We start from the raw sequence: 15,059 nt of genomic DNA, 5'->3' as shown, positions 1-15,059 counted from the left end.
TTGATTAATAATTTAATAAAGTAATAAATTAAAAATATGTTAAATAAAAAAATAATTAAAAAATAATTATTAATTAATTATTATATAATTAAAAATAAATAAAAGTATTAAATTTTTAATAAAAAAAATAAATAAATAATTATATATAATATTAATAATTAATATATTCTTTTTTTAAAAACGTATTTATTAAATTATAATAATTTCATTTTTATTTAATTATTTAATACTTTTTAATTAAATATTTCGTTTAAAAAATTCAGTTTTTTTATTTATAAAAAGAAATTATAATAAATTTTTAAATAATAAAAAACGCGTTTAATATAAATTCTTTTTAATTATATAATAATAAATAAATATTATTTTAAAAAACTTTTAATAAAAACTATTTTAATAAATATAATTAATAAAGTTTATATATAAAAATTAAATCGTTTAATAAAAACCACTCTTAATAAAAATTAAAACTTAAATAACGTTAATTTCCGATAAAGATTACGACCGACGAAGTCTGTGATAACGGCTCGACTTTTAAGGTCTGTATTATGAGGGCGTAGACATGAGGATTCGGCAGCCGCGATCCCTTCGGATAGCACGTCAATGTCTACTTGGTTGAATAAGACTTGCGTCACAATTGCCAATTCAGCCTTAATGAAAGACTGATAGAACAGTGGACACGACAAGACAGCTGTTTGCAGAGATGCCACATCTGACAGAGCCGAAAGGACCATTTGCACAAGTTCAAGTGACAAACCTTCGATTCGACTCGACGGAGCCTCTTCGTATGCCACCATCTTATCTTCTCTTGAGCAGGAAAGCTAGGCGTGGGATCTAGGCAATTGAATGAAAGTCCTTTGCGGCGTAGTGGGAGGAAGGCCTAAATGACGGTGAATGTAGCCGAAGTTGGAGAAACGAATTTTCCCAGTACCTACCTACCTAAGTAGCCGCCAACTGCCCGCTGAAACTGCGCACTGGTCGTTGGGGCAGTCTGGGCGGTACCTAGGTACGTAGCTGGCACAAAGAACCTGTAATTTGGTGCGCGTGTCTCCGTTTTCGGTCCACAGAACCTCACTTTTTGGACGACTCCATGACTAGTAGACAACATCTGTTGCAATAAAGCTATATACCGGGAAGAGGCGCGAACTATTCCTCGAAAAATACCTTCAACCCATCAATCCACTTATCACCGACCACCCCAAGCTGATCAACGATTACATCTTTGGCATATGCCTCCTCATCAAATCCATTCCATTTGAGGAATGCTTTTCTGTCAGCTTTACCGTCCTGTAACATCATGCGAACAATATCAGTCCACCTTCCTGTTCCCTCGGGGTTAATATCAAAAGGCTCAATCCACCCTCTTCTCTTTGCATCACGCAAATGACTTAATACAAGAATCCAAGGCGTGACCTCTCTTTGGCCGGTGAGTGGTGAGTCAAAGATGGCATTCGGGGTACCAATCAAAGGGCCCAGGATTGGATGATCTAGATGGTGACTCCGCAGAAGCGACGCAACAAAAGAGCGCGACGAGAGAGGCATGATCGTCTTCTGTCGGGAAGTCAGGAATTCAAGAGCATATGACAGGAGAGGCGTTTGTTCCACAATCTTGTTTGGCTCGTTCTTTACGTCATGCTCATACTCTTTGAAGTAATTCTTGACTTCCGTGGAAGTGGCGAGGGAGTCAATAGTTCGGAGAACGTAATGCTCCAAACCGAACTTGGTGCAGAGAGCCAGAAATGGGAACAGTATTATCATCTTGTTCCCCTTGCGGCTCTCGTAAGAACCAAAGCAGCTACGAGCCCAGTGATCGTATTTATCACCCGGACGAGATTGCCAATACCAACTGATCGTCTTCTCAAGCTCGTCGATGAGGAGGCACTGCTCGGCTTCATGACTGTCTGCGATGTATCGCGCATGTGTTAGCGATAAGGCAATGTCGGGATACCATTCATCCAATCGTCTATGATGCTCGATTGGCTCCAAAGAATGCTTCAACTGTAGCACATGAGAGCGAATAAGACGTAGGTGAGGGTCAAAGCTACTCGAGGCATACGAGGTCAGCTTGTGCCAAGCGCCTGCGTGGAACATCAAATGATCGCGGACTGTTCGGTGGACATAGGTGACCTTTTGTGATGCAAGTCTTTGGAGCATCTGATTAGCCTTAGATGACGATGACTCGAACATATTTCCAGTTGTGCGATTGTCGTATGCCTCGAGCAAACCAGCAGACCGAGAGATGACTTGAGCCCTCATGAGATTGCAACGCTCAACGGTTTCTTCCACATTGCTTTCGATAACTTTTGCGTTCAACGCAGCGTATTCATCATGCGAATTCAAAGCGAATGCGATCTGCCAGAGAGACAAGGCATTGGAGGACTCATCTTTGACGAATGCTGCCACAACCTCTCGTGCTCTGACAAGTTCGAATATGTGTGTAGATTCAACTAGTTGGTCTTTTGTCTGGTCCACAAACAAGAGCTTCTGAAAAAGCTGATCCAAGTCCGACGGAAATTCGCGTACATAGGCCTGAAGCTCTGGGAAGGTGATTGCTTTGACGTGATGTTCGATGAGTTTTCTGACCACTAGCCGAACCCATAGAAAGACACCGTCCGCCTGTTGGACAATTTTTTTGGTGATTGCTTCTTTTTCGGTCTCATCCCCTTGGAAAGGTTTGCTCTTACTCAGATTGTCGCGGACATACTGCGTCATATCCTGGAAAGTCAAGTCCTGGAGCTTCAGATTCGGCACGGAGTACTCGAACGCGTTCTCGAAGACCTCCCAAGGACGTGATGAGAGACATAACTTGATGTGCGAGCTTCCAGATCCCTCCGATAGAGTTTTGAAGAATTGGACGATGGCTCGGTGGTCACCCTCAAACTCATCAAGGCCATCTACAAAAAGACAAATCTTCGTGTTTGACAATGCCTCTCCGAGATATCGTTGAAATCCGATCATGAGATCTGGAATCGTCCACTCGAGGACAAATCTGATTCTAGCTCGAGTTTCCATGGCTGTAAGTTTCTGCCACAGATCTGGGAAAACTTTGGGAATAAGGTTGACATCCGAAGAAAGTAACTGGTGCAAAAGATATCGGAGTAGACCCGTCTGGGATCTTTGCTCTTCAGAACCACTTGTCCAGAAGTAGAAGACAGCGGTGGCAAGATGGTAATTCCCTGCCCATGTCTTCAGGTGGCGGCGTGTAGAGCGATGCTCAGCGATATATCGCATGAGAGTCGATTTGCCAGATCCAGGTTTCCCCGTGACTGATGTAAACGTCAGCGATGTCAATTGTAAATATTTCAAATTCGTCTTACCCCAATATATACTTCCGAGATCACTGCCACTGAGCCAAGATGTGAACCGATCTCCTAGATGAGCATCGCCCTCCTTGGAAGACTGATATTTGAATATCCAATCGAAGGTGTCGCCATATGCCTCGGCTACCTCCTCCTCGCGCGTTTTCATTGACTTGAAGCTAAGGCTTTCTAGAATGAAATCGATCAGTATGCCTGTTGGGTTGCGGCCAGATGTATCCTGTTCGGAAGCTGATACTTTCTTCTCCCTCGCCGAGCTGGGTTCTTGGACGGCGAATGTGTCATGGCGGGATATAAGCTCAGAAGATATTGGTACGCTGCGTTTGTTGGAAGCATATCCGTGAGCGGTCGTCTAAAATTGATGGAAGGAGTGGTACTGGACTTACATATCCGGTGTCCCTGCGTGGCTGATATTCCACTGGCTTTGGATTTCCATGACGCGGCCAGCTAGCGCCTCGATGTCGGTGGTTGTCCATACGAGCTTCCCCGACACCTCAACGGTTGTCGGGGTACCGTGCGCATTCATCTGCTCGGATCGCTTTAGGTGAAGCAAAACATCTTGCGACACTTTGCGAGCTGCCTTGAACAGATCCAGACGCCCCTCCAAGGGCTTGTCGTCAATGGAGACTGGCACGGAGGATGAACCAGACCTGGCTGAAGAAAGCCGAGTCACGAGGCCTTCAAACTGGGAGACGACCTTGGAGAGACGCTCATCTTGGACGTTGTTGCTGGTTGGGTCGTCGCGGATTGCCGAAACAAGCGCATAAAGGTCAAGCGAATGGTTGAAGAAGGCCTTGATTGACTCTGCCATCTCCATCACTTTGACAGCTCAATCCCTGGCGCGGTTCATTCAATGCGAAGGGTGGTCGTGTAGTCTACTGTAGCTAAACAATCCAACCTGCTAACCTGACACCGAAGCCGCAATATGTGCGACTTGAAACACGCCACTTCCTCGTACGTCAAACTAGCACCCGAAGTGTGGTACGACAAAAGCTGAGGAAAGCCCGAAGCTGAAAGAAAGACGGAAGAGTCCACGCTGTGATATGGGTGGGAGGTCGACCGTCTTTAATACATCGGGGGTGTCAGCATCGCACTGCAGCTATGAGGGGCTTGGCGTGGGTTCATTGGGCCAATCCGGCCGCCCGTACTGCGCCGCAGTCAAGCGCCCCGGACGCTGTGGTCCACAGCATAGTGGTCACTTTTACTCCGTAGGTACATAGTTATGGAGGTTCTCAGTTGGTCACAGGCAGCGTGGACCTCATTGTGGGTCAGATTTCCATGGGCATTTACTGCCGTCTAACTGAGGTAGGTAGGAACTTTGTCTCTGATTGGACAACACCATCAACGTCAGGAGCACGCACATCCCGGAGCACTTAGTGACCGTGTCCCTCGTCGGCAAGATGTCCACCATCGCTATAGTAGTGCGCGCCCGGGGTCGTGGCATCCGTGTGATCACTGTTGAAGTCCAGTGCGACCTCAATCCACGCCAGCAGCCCATCTTCCACACTTTTGCCGAGTTGCACATACTGCACGAACGGGTCATACTGCGATGTAGCCTCATCCTTCATAAATCCGTCCTTGTCCCAGCTCGTGATTGCAATGTCGCTCAAGTTGTACGGATGGCTTCGCTCCACGGCCTTCACCAAGGCGTCCTCGAAGTACAGTTGGCCAATGTGGAGAGCCCGGCCGCCCGTGTAGGTGTTGTTCGCCTCGACACGGTAGTCTGTCTGTGCCAGAAGATGGATGTGGTTTGTTCGACCGTCGTAGTGGCCAGGAAAGATTGTGTCGAAAGTAGCCACGCCAAAATCATCGCTGAACTGCACGCCCCTCAGCCATGTTGTGTTGATGCCGTCTTGTCCGTTGGGGAATCCTGAGTACACTCCGGTGCTGTTGGCCTGCCAGGCCTCAACCGCGAGCTTAGGCACTGGCTGACATGTGTGCATGTTGACGAACTGAACATCAAGTTGCATCTTGATTCCGGCCTGTCCCTCAGTAATGTCCTTCCGTATCGCCTCGCCCGTGACCCAGAACGGGCCGATGATAGTCTCCGGGACCAGAGCGCATGTGGAGCCGGCACCGAAGATGGTCGTCTCGGGAGTGTTAAGGTCGTATCCCAGATAGGTCTGGTTGTGAGTCTTGTTGACGTAGGTGGCTAGGTCCTCGAGATCCCTTGTTTGGTGCGACATGCGTTCTGTACTTGGTCAGTCACCCTATACTTCGTCTATGGGATTTTGCCAAGATCTACCAGCAAGAAGTTTGCGTTCAGCTCGAAGTTTGTCTGCCTTGTCAGCACGTCGCATCGCGGCTTGACGTCTCATCTCGACAGCATGAGGGGCATCTCGGCATTGGGCAAGCGCGATAGAGGCTCTTGCGTGCTGGAGGCCTCGCATGAGCATCTCATGCTCGACCATCTCGGCAGTCTCGCCCGGGTGAGCCAAGGCGAGAGGGAATGCCAAGATGGCGACGATGATGTGCCTGATTTTCAACATTGTAAGTTCCTGTTGCTGAAGGCCAAGGCACGTACTGGGCGGAGAAGGGTGAGGTTTTACAACTGCATTTGACGCAATGCATTTGTTGAACAAGTTTCGCAAAAGACAACCTGCAAACCACGGTTCGAAAGAAAGGTCAATAAGTACTAAATACTTGTTGTGATTGCCTCCGAGCATTCTGCTTAAATTCACCGAGCAACGAATGTCAAGAAGGGGAAACCACGTCAGTTTGAGGTGCAGACGATTATGGGGTATGAAACTGGCTCCTATTGCTGTCTAAGGTCTCACATACTCGGCTTGCGCTTTGTTCTAGACCCTTTTTCATCAGGTAAATCGTACATTTACTGAATGAACAGGCCGGCACGTGACTGTGAACCGTCGAAATATCAGTCCCTATCTTCAAACTCGATTTCGCATTGCGCCCTTTCCTTTGTTATTTCCGTGCTTCAGCTTTGAGTACGTATGAGACATTTAAGTCTGATAAAATAAACTGAAAAATGCCTAGTTCTCCAAGCCTATGTCGGTGAAATTCATACCTCATTCCCCCCTAATCCCAGTACGGAAACCGTTGTACCTGAATCAGCCTTTCAGCTTGCTAATTGCTGGTTCTGTTAGCCTAACAGCGACACATTGAGCTGTTACTGATACAATTAGAGTCAAAGTTGGTAGTATTCTTTGGCTGGTTATTCTTTGGCTCGTTGTAAACCGCATGTGCATACAATAGACGTTACCCGAATGGGACAGCAAATGAAGCTATTCCCGATCCTTGTGGCCCACATGGCCGTGTCTCCACTCTTGATTGGCAGATTGGCTCACAGACGATCGGTCTTACCGACGGTCTAGAGCCCTTTCGACCCTCTGCCCCTTGAGCTAGGCCAAGTAGGGCTTCCGCGGGCCGCCGCCTCGGCTGGGAGGGTCCCTTATCGCCGGAGAATTCTTTTGCACTCCGTCGAAGGTTTCGACTGGGTCGCTGAGTTTTCCAAGGATCCTGAGTTTTCAGCGCATTTCTACCAGTGAAAAAGTGTCTGCTGCCTGCCTTCGTGGCTGACGTCAAACCAAGTACGCTAGTACGCTTCGATAGTCACAGTTTCACATCGCCTACCTAAGCTACATTGCACAAAACGTCACGGTTGCTACTAGAAGTCCTGGATCTTGGTCTCTGGTGCGATCTAATTCATCAAAGGGCCTCTCTTCCCTCCCCAGATCAACGTATAGTATCATTGGTACTGGAAATGCTGGCATTGGAACTCTCCCGGCCCGGTGCGAACGGAGTACATCCGGAAGTCGCCACCAAGATCCGGACTGAGTTGTACGAAGAGCGTGAGACACCTGGTGCTGGTATAGCAGCCTTTGCAAAAGCCTTCATTCCTTCTGGAACTCGTATATTCTGCGAGGAAGCATTGATAGTGGTTCGGGATGAAGCCAGGCAACCGGAGGTTTACAAAGCAGTCAGCTCGTTGCCAAAGGACAAGCAAGCGGCATACTGGGAGCTGGCTGCTTCGTCGAAACCAACCAAAGACGTGGACTGGATTAACCAATTAAGGTCAAGTTACGATGGTGAGTAGACTGTCATGAGATAAGTGCAAGGAGAGTCGCTGAACCTGGCTACAATAGGAGAGCCCGATTCGTTCAACGCAATTGTAGAGTCGCATGAACAAGCATGGTCAATATACGAGACAAATCGGTTCAGCTTGAGGTATCCCAATGGTGACTACAAGCTTGGTATATTCCCAAAGGTACAGGCTTTCTTGTGCATCCATAACTCAGACTTCTCTAACCAGTACAACAGTCCGCCCGGCTAAACCACGCATGTGCACCAAATGTGTTCCATCGGTATAACCCGCGCATCAACCGTCTCACAATCCATGCGCTCAAAGACATTCAGCCGGGCGAGGAGCTAAATACGTCGTACATCGACATCTGTCACCCTACTGTCGTCCGCCGGCAGATGCTCAAGGGATGGGGATTCAGATGTCAGTGCGTCGTCTGTGAGAGCCCAGACGATGAGCAGGATTATCGTCGGAAACAGTTGGAGGATATAATGAAGAAGGTCAAAAAGCGCGAGAGCCAGAGACAGCTGAGTGGCAGCAACTGGCCGCATAAAGAATATGAACGATCTATGAAGCTCATTCAGAAAGGTGTCCGGCTGATGAACAAGGAGCAAATGGAAGAGTCGGATACACTGGGCTTCCTTCTCACTTTGGCGACAAGATACGGTTTGTTGATGGGACAGGCTGAAGCAGCCGCTCTGTGGGCAGCTTCTGTTGTCGCCATTGAAGAAAAGTGTCTCGGGGAAGACAGTAACGAGCACCATGCCGCACTAGTTCTGCGTAAAACTGCGGACGCAGGTGGACTGGCCAGTCGGACGCTGTTAAGCAGCTCCATCTTGGCCTAATATTCAACGCCAGACTTGGGCTGGGTGATGACGCCCCAAATTATGGACTGCATGAACAATGACACTTGGTTTAACATTGACTGGCTACTTTGCGGTTCCATGGTCCATTCACAATATTACCTATCTACGGACGATGCTTCAGCTCTACCACCATGGCGTTCCCCCGGCTGCATCATCGTAAATGGACTGGAAGATCCCGCACTTGTCATCCACGGTTCCATTCCTGATCACAGTCCAGCCCGAAGGATTCTTGTCGGGACTCCCCAGTGCGGCCACGGCGTGATCCTGTCCAACATCGACCCTTGGCCAACCGGGGCCAACACCCCAGGGATCCTTAGCAAAGTCCGCCCACGCAGTCTGCATGACGCTGTTGAGTTTGATCTCGTCCGCGGTGGCGTTGGAAGCATCATATGTCCCAAAGAGAATAGGAATATCGGCCGAGTGATACACCCCGAATCCATCAATCGGAGTGTTTGGAAACGTCTCGTTGAAGTAGTACCGCCAAACAGGAATGCCCTGCCGCGCAGTCAGGCCAGCAATTCTGGAAATCGAGCACGTCCACTCGATATCTGTATCGATAGCCGCATCGGCAGCGAACCGTGTCGCGTAGCCAGAATCGCCCACGGGATAGGCGGAAGACAATTCAGTTTTAACGGACTCCAGGGTGGGAAATTGAGTAACGAACTCATCTATGGTGGTCAATGTGGGATCCTGGAACAATGTGCCCTCGTTCGCGGCTTGTCCGGTTAGTATAGGGACTCTGGCAATACGTCCCTCTACCCTAGCCTTCTCCGGAAACGTAAGTTGGGTCATGTCGTCATTCACTGCAGTGAAGGTCAAACTGCTAGCACTTGCAAGGGCTGTTTGGATATCAGCGACATCCACAGCGCGCATGCAAGCAAGCTCCTCATCATTGCTATTCGAAAGACTTGAGCAGTTGAGCTGAGTGACAATGGTGTCCCAAGCCGCCAACCCGGGAATATCTGACGCGATATCCATGACGGAAGCATAGTCGTACCACCCGCTCTGAGTAATCGCTGCCCGGAAAGGAGGGTTCTCCCGCATGGTCCCAACAAGACGGCTGACACTCGTGCTGCCGCTGCTCTGGCCGAAGATCGTAACCTTCTTCCGGTCGCCCCCGAAAGCGCCAATGTTGTCCTGCACCCACTGCAGCGCCATGCGCTGGTCGTAAAACCCGGCGTTCCGCTCCCCAAGCCCGAGCGCGGGTGCGTTGGAGAACCCAAGCAAGCTCAGACGGTAGTTGATACTAACAACAACCACGTCCTGGCTGGCTGCCAAGTACGACCCATCGTAAGCGGCGATGGCACTGGAGCCCGTCTTCAAGGCGCCGCCATGGATCCAGACCATCACCGTTCGCCCACATCCCGGCGCAGGACGCAACGGCGCGAACACGTTGAGATAGAGACAGTCCTCGCTCTGGGACGTCAACAAGTCCGCTGAACCCTGCTGAACGCATGCATTAGGCCACGCGGTTGCCAGTATATCCCCCTTCTTTGGAGCGGCGAATGGCTTGGGTGGCGCGAAACGAAGATCACCAATTGGGGGCTCAGCATAGGGGATTCCGAGGAACTGATTGATCGTCGAGGCCCCATTCGGTATAGACTTGCTGATTCCGACGACGCGACCTGCTGAGATCGTTGCCGTGGGATTGTCGGTCAGTCGAGCAGCAGAAGCTGCTGCCAGCCAGAGCGCGGCTACGACAGAGACCCTCATCATTTTTGGGACCAGTTGAGCAACATGAGGAAACCCACCGCATCTGGCTCAAACAGGAATCCCATATATAATAGAAGCAATCTGGAGAACGTAGCATTACATAACTCTAAGTCGGGGTGTTATCTGGGGCCGGCAACTTCTAGATTAGTCCTCGTTAGTATCGGCATCGTCCGACAGCACTGTCCTGGACAAAACAGATAAGAATCGTATCCTCTTTGATGGAAGCTGCTAGTCAAACAACCCTCAGTCAAAACATGAATGCCGGGAACATGTATACTGTGAACTATCCACGTGTTGGGCATAATCGGCATCGATGATGCGCCTTTCGGCATGACTCAGATGGGGTGCAGTGCTGTATGCCACGCGAGTCCAATCTTGGAAGGTGGGTTGCTCACAACTGGTTTGTTGGCGAAGTGTTACGACCAATGGTTTCCACGATTGATTTATTCTCTGCAGTATATGAGGCTAGAATGCCTGAAGAAGAGAATAATACCCTTTATTTCCATCTGGAAGATTAGGAGTAGGTATACACGAGTTGACAGTGGAGGGAACGCCAAGAATTGGGCTGAGCCCCTGCCTGCTACCATGGCAAACGACGTATTCCGCGGGCCTCCATCTCCAGTTCCTGTAGATAGAGACAAAACTGAATTGATCGAGACTACCTATCATTCGCAGATAGAGGTTACGCAAAAGCAAGAGGCAAAAGTCGTGATCAAGCGATTCCGCCACCAAACAGACCCACGAACACCGACTAAATTCCTCAACGAAGTGGCTGCCCTCAAAGCCTCAGGCGGGCATGTACGAACCCCATGGATATTGAGTACCACAGCGTTGTCGTCGGACTAACACATCATGACAGGAGAACACTGCAGAAATCCTGGACTCCAGCCTCGCTGAACTTACCATCACATTGCGCTTTGAAGAAGGGCGAAGTCTAGATAGACACATCGACGACCGCTCACGATCAACACTCTCCGCTGACGATAGCAATGTTGTCCTGACGCAAATGGCCAGCGCTCTGGCCCATCTGCATAGGCGATCTATAATCCACGACGATGTCAAGCCGGACAACATCATGTGGTCGAGCTCTCAGCAACGTTCTGTGCTCATTGACTTCGGTGCTGCCATTATCGACATGCCCGAGGGCTACTTCAATCCTTCGGGGACCCCCAGCTATGCGCCGCCCGAGTTCTTGAAAAAGAGGAAAGACGCGAAGGGGGACATTTGGGGATTGGGAGTCACGATGCTCTTCGCGTTTGGCTATGTTGCACTGCCGGATGGCGAGTGGCTTCTGCCTGCGGTCTTCGAGGAAGGCACTCCGAGACGAGAGATGTTGGAGTGGCTGGCAGAGGTCGAGATAATGAAGCACAGGACTGAGAGAGGCAATCCACTGCTCGCGGCAATGTTGGAGACAGACCTGGGGAAAAGAATTGGGAGTGAGGGATTGGTTGATGTGATTGATGTTAGACGCAGACAGAAGTAGACAGAGATGAATCGCGAAATCCTCGCCATCATTATGTGCGAATACCCTTACCCAGACTCGAACTTCGAGTGGGATCTTTCATAATTTCTCTTCCGACGGTGGCGACTGATGCACAATGCTCGTGCACATTGTAACTTACAGATGCGCTCGTAAGATTCGGTCTCATTCACTGAGTTCAAGATGAGCCAGGAACAGTCTGCTTCTGCCATCGGCATTGCAACTCGGTCGGAGACGGATTGGCTCCAGTCTGTCGAAAATGTAAACTTGCGAGACGAGACAAGGCCAAGATCACTGCCGGGCAGAGCTATAGCTACGGGAGTAGCTACATAAGTTAACTACTTCACCTCTCGTTTGCTCGCTGAAGAAAGATTGGGGGGGGGGGCACCCACTATTGCACGCTGGCCAGTGGTGCCCGTCCAGGCTAGCGGCCGACCAACACCCTGAGTGGGCTGCAATTTAGGGTGCGTGGCCGCTCGCCGCGACGCGCATGCAAGTAATCTTGGGCCACTGTTGACTAACTAAAAGGCTGCACGTCAGTTACTGCTGGGCCGCTGCTGACGAAGACGGAGCAGCCCTGGAGACGGCGGAAGAGGGTGGAGAGAGCGAAGAGTCCGGCTGGGCGATGATCGTGCATGGCTGTCAGCCAGTCTGCGAGCTGCCATTTGCCATGACCGTCGACTTCCGCGTGTGCCATCTCTACTTCCTTCGTTAGAGCACGCCCCTGACCTCGACCCCTAGATACGTCTTCTATACGTTACCTATAACTACCTACCTACTGTGACCAGCACTCTGGATGGGCAGATCGCACTGTCGCGCACACGTTTGACTAGGTTTCCACCTGCTGTGACCCTTGCCGGCCCATCCGAACGAACCCTCGCCGTTCCCTCTGGTCCCGGGGCCACGTCGCCTGTCACGTCCAGTCCCATCCAGTCCCACGATCCAACGTCGCCCCGCCGAGCTGCGACACCAGTCCCAGGGGTCGGACCCTCGTCCTTTGTCGCGTACCAAGAAGGCGAACAGACGCATCGCTACACCAAGCAGCAGACTCCCTGACGGCATTCTTGGCCCTACCGCAAACATGGGAATCGTACGACGTGCTGCTCGATGCAGCCCGCCGCCTTTGACTGGCCGTCTTCCCTCCCTATCGATACCTGCTGCGCTTCTGCTTGCTGCAACTATCCCCATGGCTTCAGCCCACGACCACGACTCCTCGCACATTGAGGAGGGCCAGGCCGTCTCGGTCGACCCGATTGTACGTCTATGTCTGCTCGGCGACAGCCATTTGAGCTGCCACGGAGAAGGAAAACGGTTGCGAGGTGGCTGTCGAGCGCAATGCTGACCACAGAACACAGGACACGACACTATGGATTCACATCTTCATCCAGATGGTGGCCTGGGGCATACTGTTCCCCGTAGGCATGGTTCTCGGTGTATGTTCTATCCCCTACTACCCAACTCACAAGTACGTTCTTTGCTTACCAGCCCGGGCGACCGACAGATCACCAAGAACCGATGGCACGTCCCCGTCCAGTCGCTGGCCACCATCCTCTGTCTACTCGGCTATGCTCTCGGACACATGCACGGCGGCCGCGAATTCCTCGATACGAATGTTCACGCCAAGTTCGCCTCGCCCTTGATGTTTTTACTCTTCGCCCAGATCGTCATGGGCATCTACTTGAAGTTGCACCTTGAGAAGGGCTTCAATGGCCGGATCCGACGCTTCGTGAAGCTGGGCCACGGGATCGTCGGCAAGGCGATGCCTGTCCTCGCCTGGACGCAGATGATCTTCGGCGGCATCACAGCACTCGGCTTCTGCCAGGGCGAACACGTCGGCCAGTGTCTGGCTCATTTCATCATGGGAGGAGCCTTCATCGCCTATGGTATTCTTCTGACCATTCTTCTGATCGTCGGTCAGATCTGGCTCAAGCACACCGGCCGCTCTCAAGAGTTCTTCGACAGTGCCGTCATTGCTGCTTGGGGCTGTGTCAACACCTTCACCGAACATCGTTGGGGCACCGCATGGGTCAAGAACGACTGGCAGCACACCACCATGGGCGTGATCTGGTGGTGCGCTGGCCTGGCCGGAGTCTGGCTCAGCAAAGACCGTGATGGGCGGCCTCAGCGCAACTTCGTCCCCGGCTTCGTTCTTCTGATCACTGGTTGGGGCATGAGCGCCCATCCCCAGGAGTTGATGGTCAGCGCCATGACCCACAAGATGTTTGGCTACACTCTCATGGCCTGTGGCCTCACCCGTATGATTGAGATTTCATTTGTGCTGCGTGACCGCACTGGCATGTCGGAGGATGGCCGCGAGACAAACAGTTTCCAGTACATCCCCGTATTCGTAAGTTCAACCACGTCTGGCCCAGCCCATCCATTTTGCTTACAGATTCGTAGCTTCTCTATGCCTCGGGCTTCCTCTTCATGGGTGCTACTGAGGAACAGATGGCCCTGGTCGCTGGTTCTGGAATGGACCACGTTTCTTACATCCTGATCCTCTACTCTCTTGCTTTCTTGGTGTTCCTTTTCACCATGATGCTCGTCAACCTTTACGACCGCAATGCCAACCCATCAATGCCGGCCAAAGAAATCGCAAACGGCCGCTTGGGACCCCGTATGAACGGCCATGTACCAGTTCGGGACGCTCAAGAGTTTGAGCTTGAGGGTCTGATGAGCGATGATGAGGATGAGGACGCCAGAAGGAGGCTCCGAGCGGGCGACGACAGTTTGGAGAGCCCAAGCACGCTGGGCAAGAACGAAGAGCGCATCGCTCACTGAAGCGTCCGGAAGGCCGTGCCGACACTCTGTGTCCGATACACGTGATCCAACAGGCATCCACCCATCATGATAGCATTTCCTTTCCGTACTGCATATATATCGGCGTCTGGGCAAGGTTGGATTGAAGCGTTATCACATTGGCCGAAGGTCAATAATAGATATACAAAATATTGCGCAGCCTAACCTCCAAATTCTAAGACTTGTATTCGCTCGCCATCCGCGTCTGGCACGTCTCCCATATCGTATCCATCACACTTGTAATGATTGGAGCGCATTTGAAGCTATGGCTTGTTCCCTCGTGTAGAAGCGAGTGAGGCTCTCATTCCAAGTCTATCTTGACGACGTGGCTCACGGCGTCGACAGCTTCTGTTGATTGGCGCGCATGGCTAGAAGGACCCATTGTCATTGTGACGACTGCACCCCAGATAATCCCAGACCGCCACAGCCGGCATTCACGATGCTCGGTATGTGTTTTAGAGAGCCGCTGGGGTTCGGAAACGCGACCAACGTTACTACAGGCCGGCATATTCCCCCACACACTGCTGAATCTGGCAATACGGGGTTACTCCGCCCTGATACCCCGTAGCTCTGGTTCCACCAATAGCCCATGGCTTTTACGGTTCTAAACCAAGAACAGTGAGGCTCGCGATTGCAACACGACATTTTATGGGATCTTTTGTCGATTCACGAGAAGGATTGCGTACGCCGATTCTGGTCGGATCACTCGGATCCCTGCCCTGGTTCTTGTCGAATGGTCCCATCTTCACTTGGCATAGAAACGACAACAGTCAAACTTTCGTGGGGACCAGGTATTTCCATACTAGACTTTCCACCACTCACACAATACTATGTCAGTCATCAGATAA

General features: G+C 50.9%; 6 protein-coding genes across 6 annotated transcripts; 3 read left to right on the top strand and 3 right to left on the bottom strand.

Moving 5' to 3' along the window:
* Nucleotides 1-1,143: 1,143 nt before the first annotated feature.
* On the bottom strand, nt 1,144-4,131 carry JN550_013411 (uncharacterized protein; the record flags this gene model as incomplete). The annotated part of the gene is made up of 3 exons (XM_049311995.1): nt 1,144-3,263; nt 3,315-3,631; nt 3,701-4,131. 3 exons carry the CDS (start codon nt 4,129-4,131, stop codon nt 1,144-1,146), a joined length of 2,868 nt encoding a protein of 955 aa, XP_049164646.1.
* A 556-nt stretch (nt 4,132-4,687) lies between these two features.
* JN550_013410 (uncharacterized protein) lies at nt 4,688-5,803 on the bottom strand (the record flags this gene model as incomplete). Its single annotated transcript, XM_049311994.1, has 2 exons — nt 4,688-5,505; nt 5,560-5,803. The coding sequence occupies 2 exons, from the start codon at nt 5,801-5,803 to the stop codon at nt 4,688-4,690; spliced, it is 1,062 nt and encodes a 353-aa protein (XP_049164645.1).
* A 1,232-nt stretch (nt 5,804-7,035) lies between these two features.
* On the top strand, nt 7,036-8,198 carry JN550_013409 (uncharacterized protein; the record flags this gene model as incomplete). Its single annotated transcript, XM_049311993.1, has 3 exons — nt 7,036-7,360; nt 7,418-7,539; nt 7,593-8,198. The coding sequence occupies 3 exons, from the start codon at nt 7,036-7,038 to the stop codon at nt 8,196-8,198; spliced, it is 1,053 nt and encodes a 350-aa protein (XP_049164644.1).
* Nucleotides 8,199-8,342: 144 nt separating this feature from the next.
* Nucleotides 8,343-9,935, bottom strand: JN550_013408 (uncharacterized protein; the record flags this gene model as incomplete). The annotated part of the gene is made up of 1 exon (XM_049311992.1): nt 8,343-9,935. One exon carries the CDS (start codon nt 9,933-9,935, stop codon nt 8,343-8,345), a length of 1,593 nt encoding a protein of 530 aa, XP_049164643.1.
* Nucleotides 9,936-10,517: 582 nt separating this feature from the next.
* Nucleotides 10,518-12,127, top strand: JN550_013407 (uncharacterized protein; the record flags this gene model as incomplete). Its single annotated transcript, XM_049311990.1, has 4 exons — nt 10,518-10,730; nt 10,792-11,368; nt 11,570-11,660; nt 11,953-12,127. The coding sequence occupies 4 exons, from the start codon at nt 10,518-10,520 to the stop codon at nt 12,125-12,127; spliced, it is 1,056 nt and encodes a 351-aa protein (XP_049164642.1).
* Nucleotides 12,128-12,493: 366 nt separating this feature from the next.
* On the top strand, nt 12,494-14,193 carry JN550_013406 (uncharacterized protein; the record flags this gene model as incomplete). Its single annotated transcript, XM_049311989.1, has 4 exons — nt 12,494-12,667; nt 12,768-12,845; nt 12,914-13,759; nt 13,813-14,193. 4 exons carry the CDS (start codon nt 12,494-12,496, stop codon nt 14,191-14,193), a joined length of 1,479 nt encoding a protein of 492 aa, XP_049164641.1.
* Nucleotides 14,194-15,059: the final 866 nt, after the last annotated feature.

The sequence above is a fragment of the Neoarthrinium moseri genome (assembly GCF_022829205.1).
Source record: "Neoarthrinium moseri strain CBS 164.80 chromosome Unknown scaffold114_Wmoseri_CBS_16480, whole genome shotgun sequence".
In the NCBI taxonomy this organism is placed as follows: Eukaryota; Fungi; Ascomycota; class Sordariomycetes; order Amphisphaeriales; family Apiosporaceae; genus Neoarthrinium; species Neoarthrinium moseri.
The sequence above is the reverse complement of the archived record's forward strand: the minus strand, read 5'-3'. Positions and strand labels throughout refer to the sequence as shown.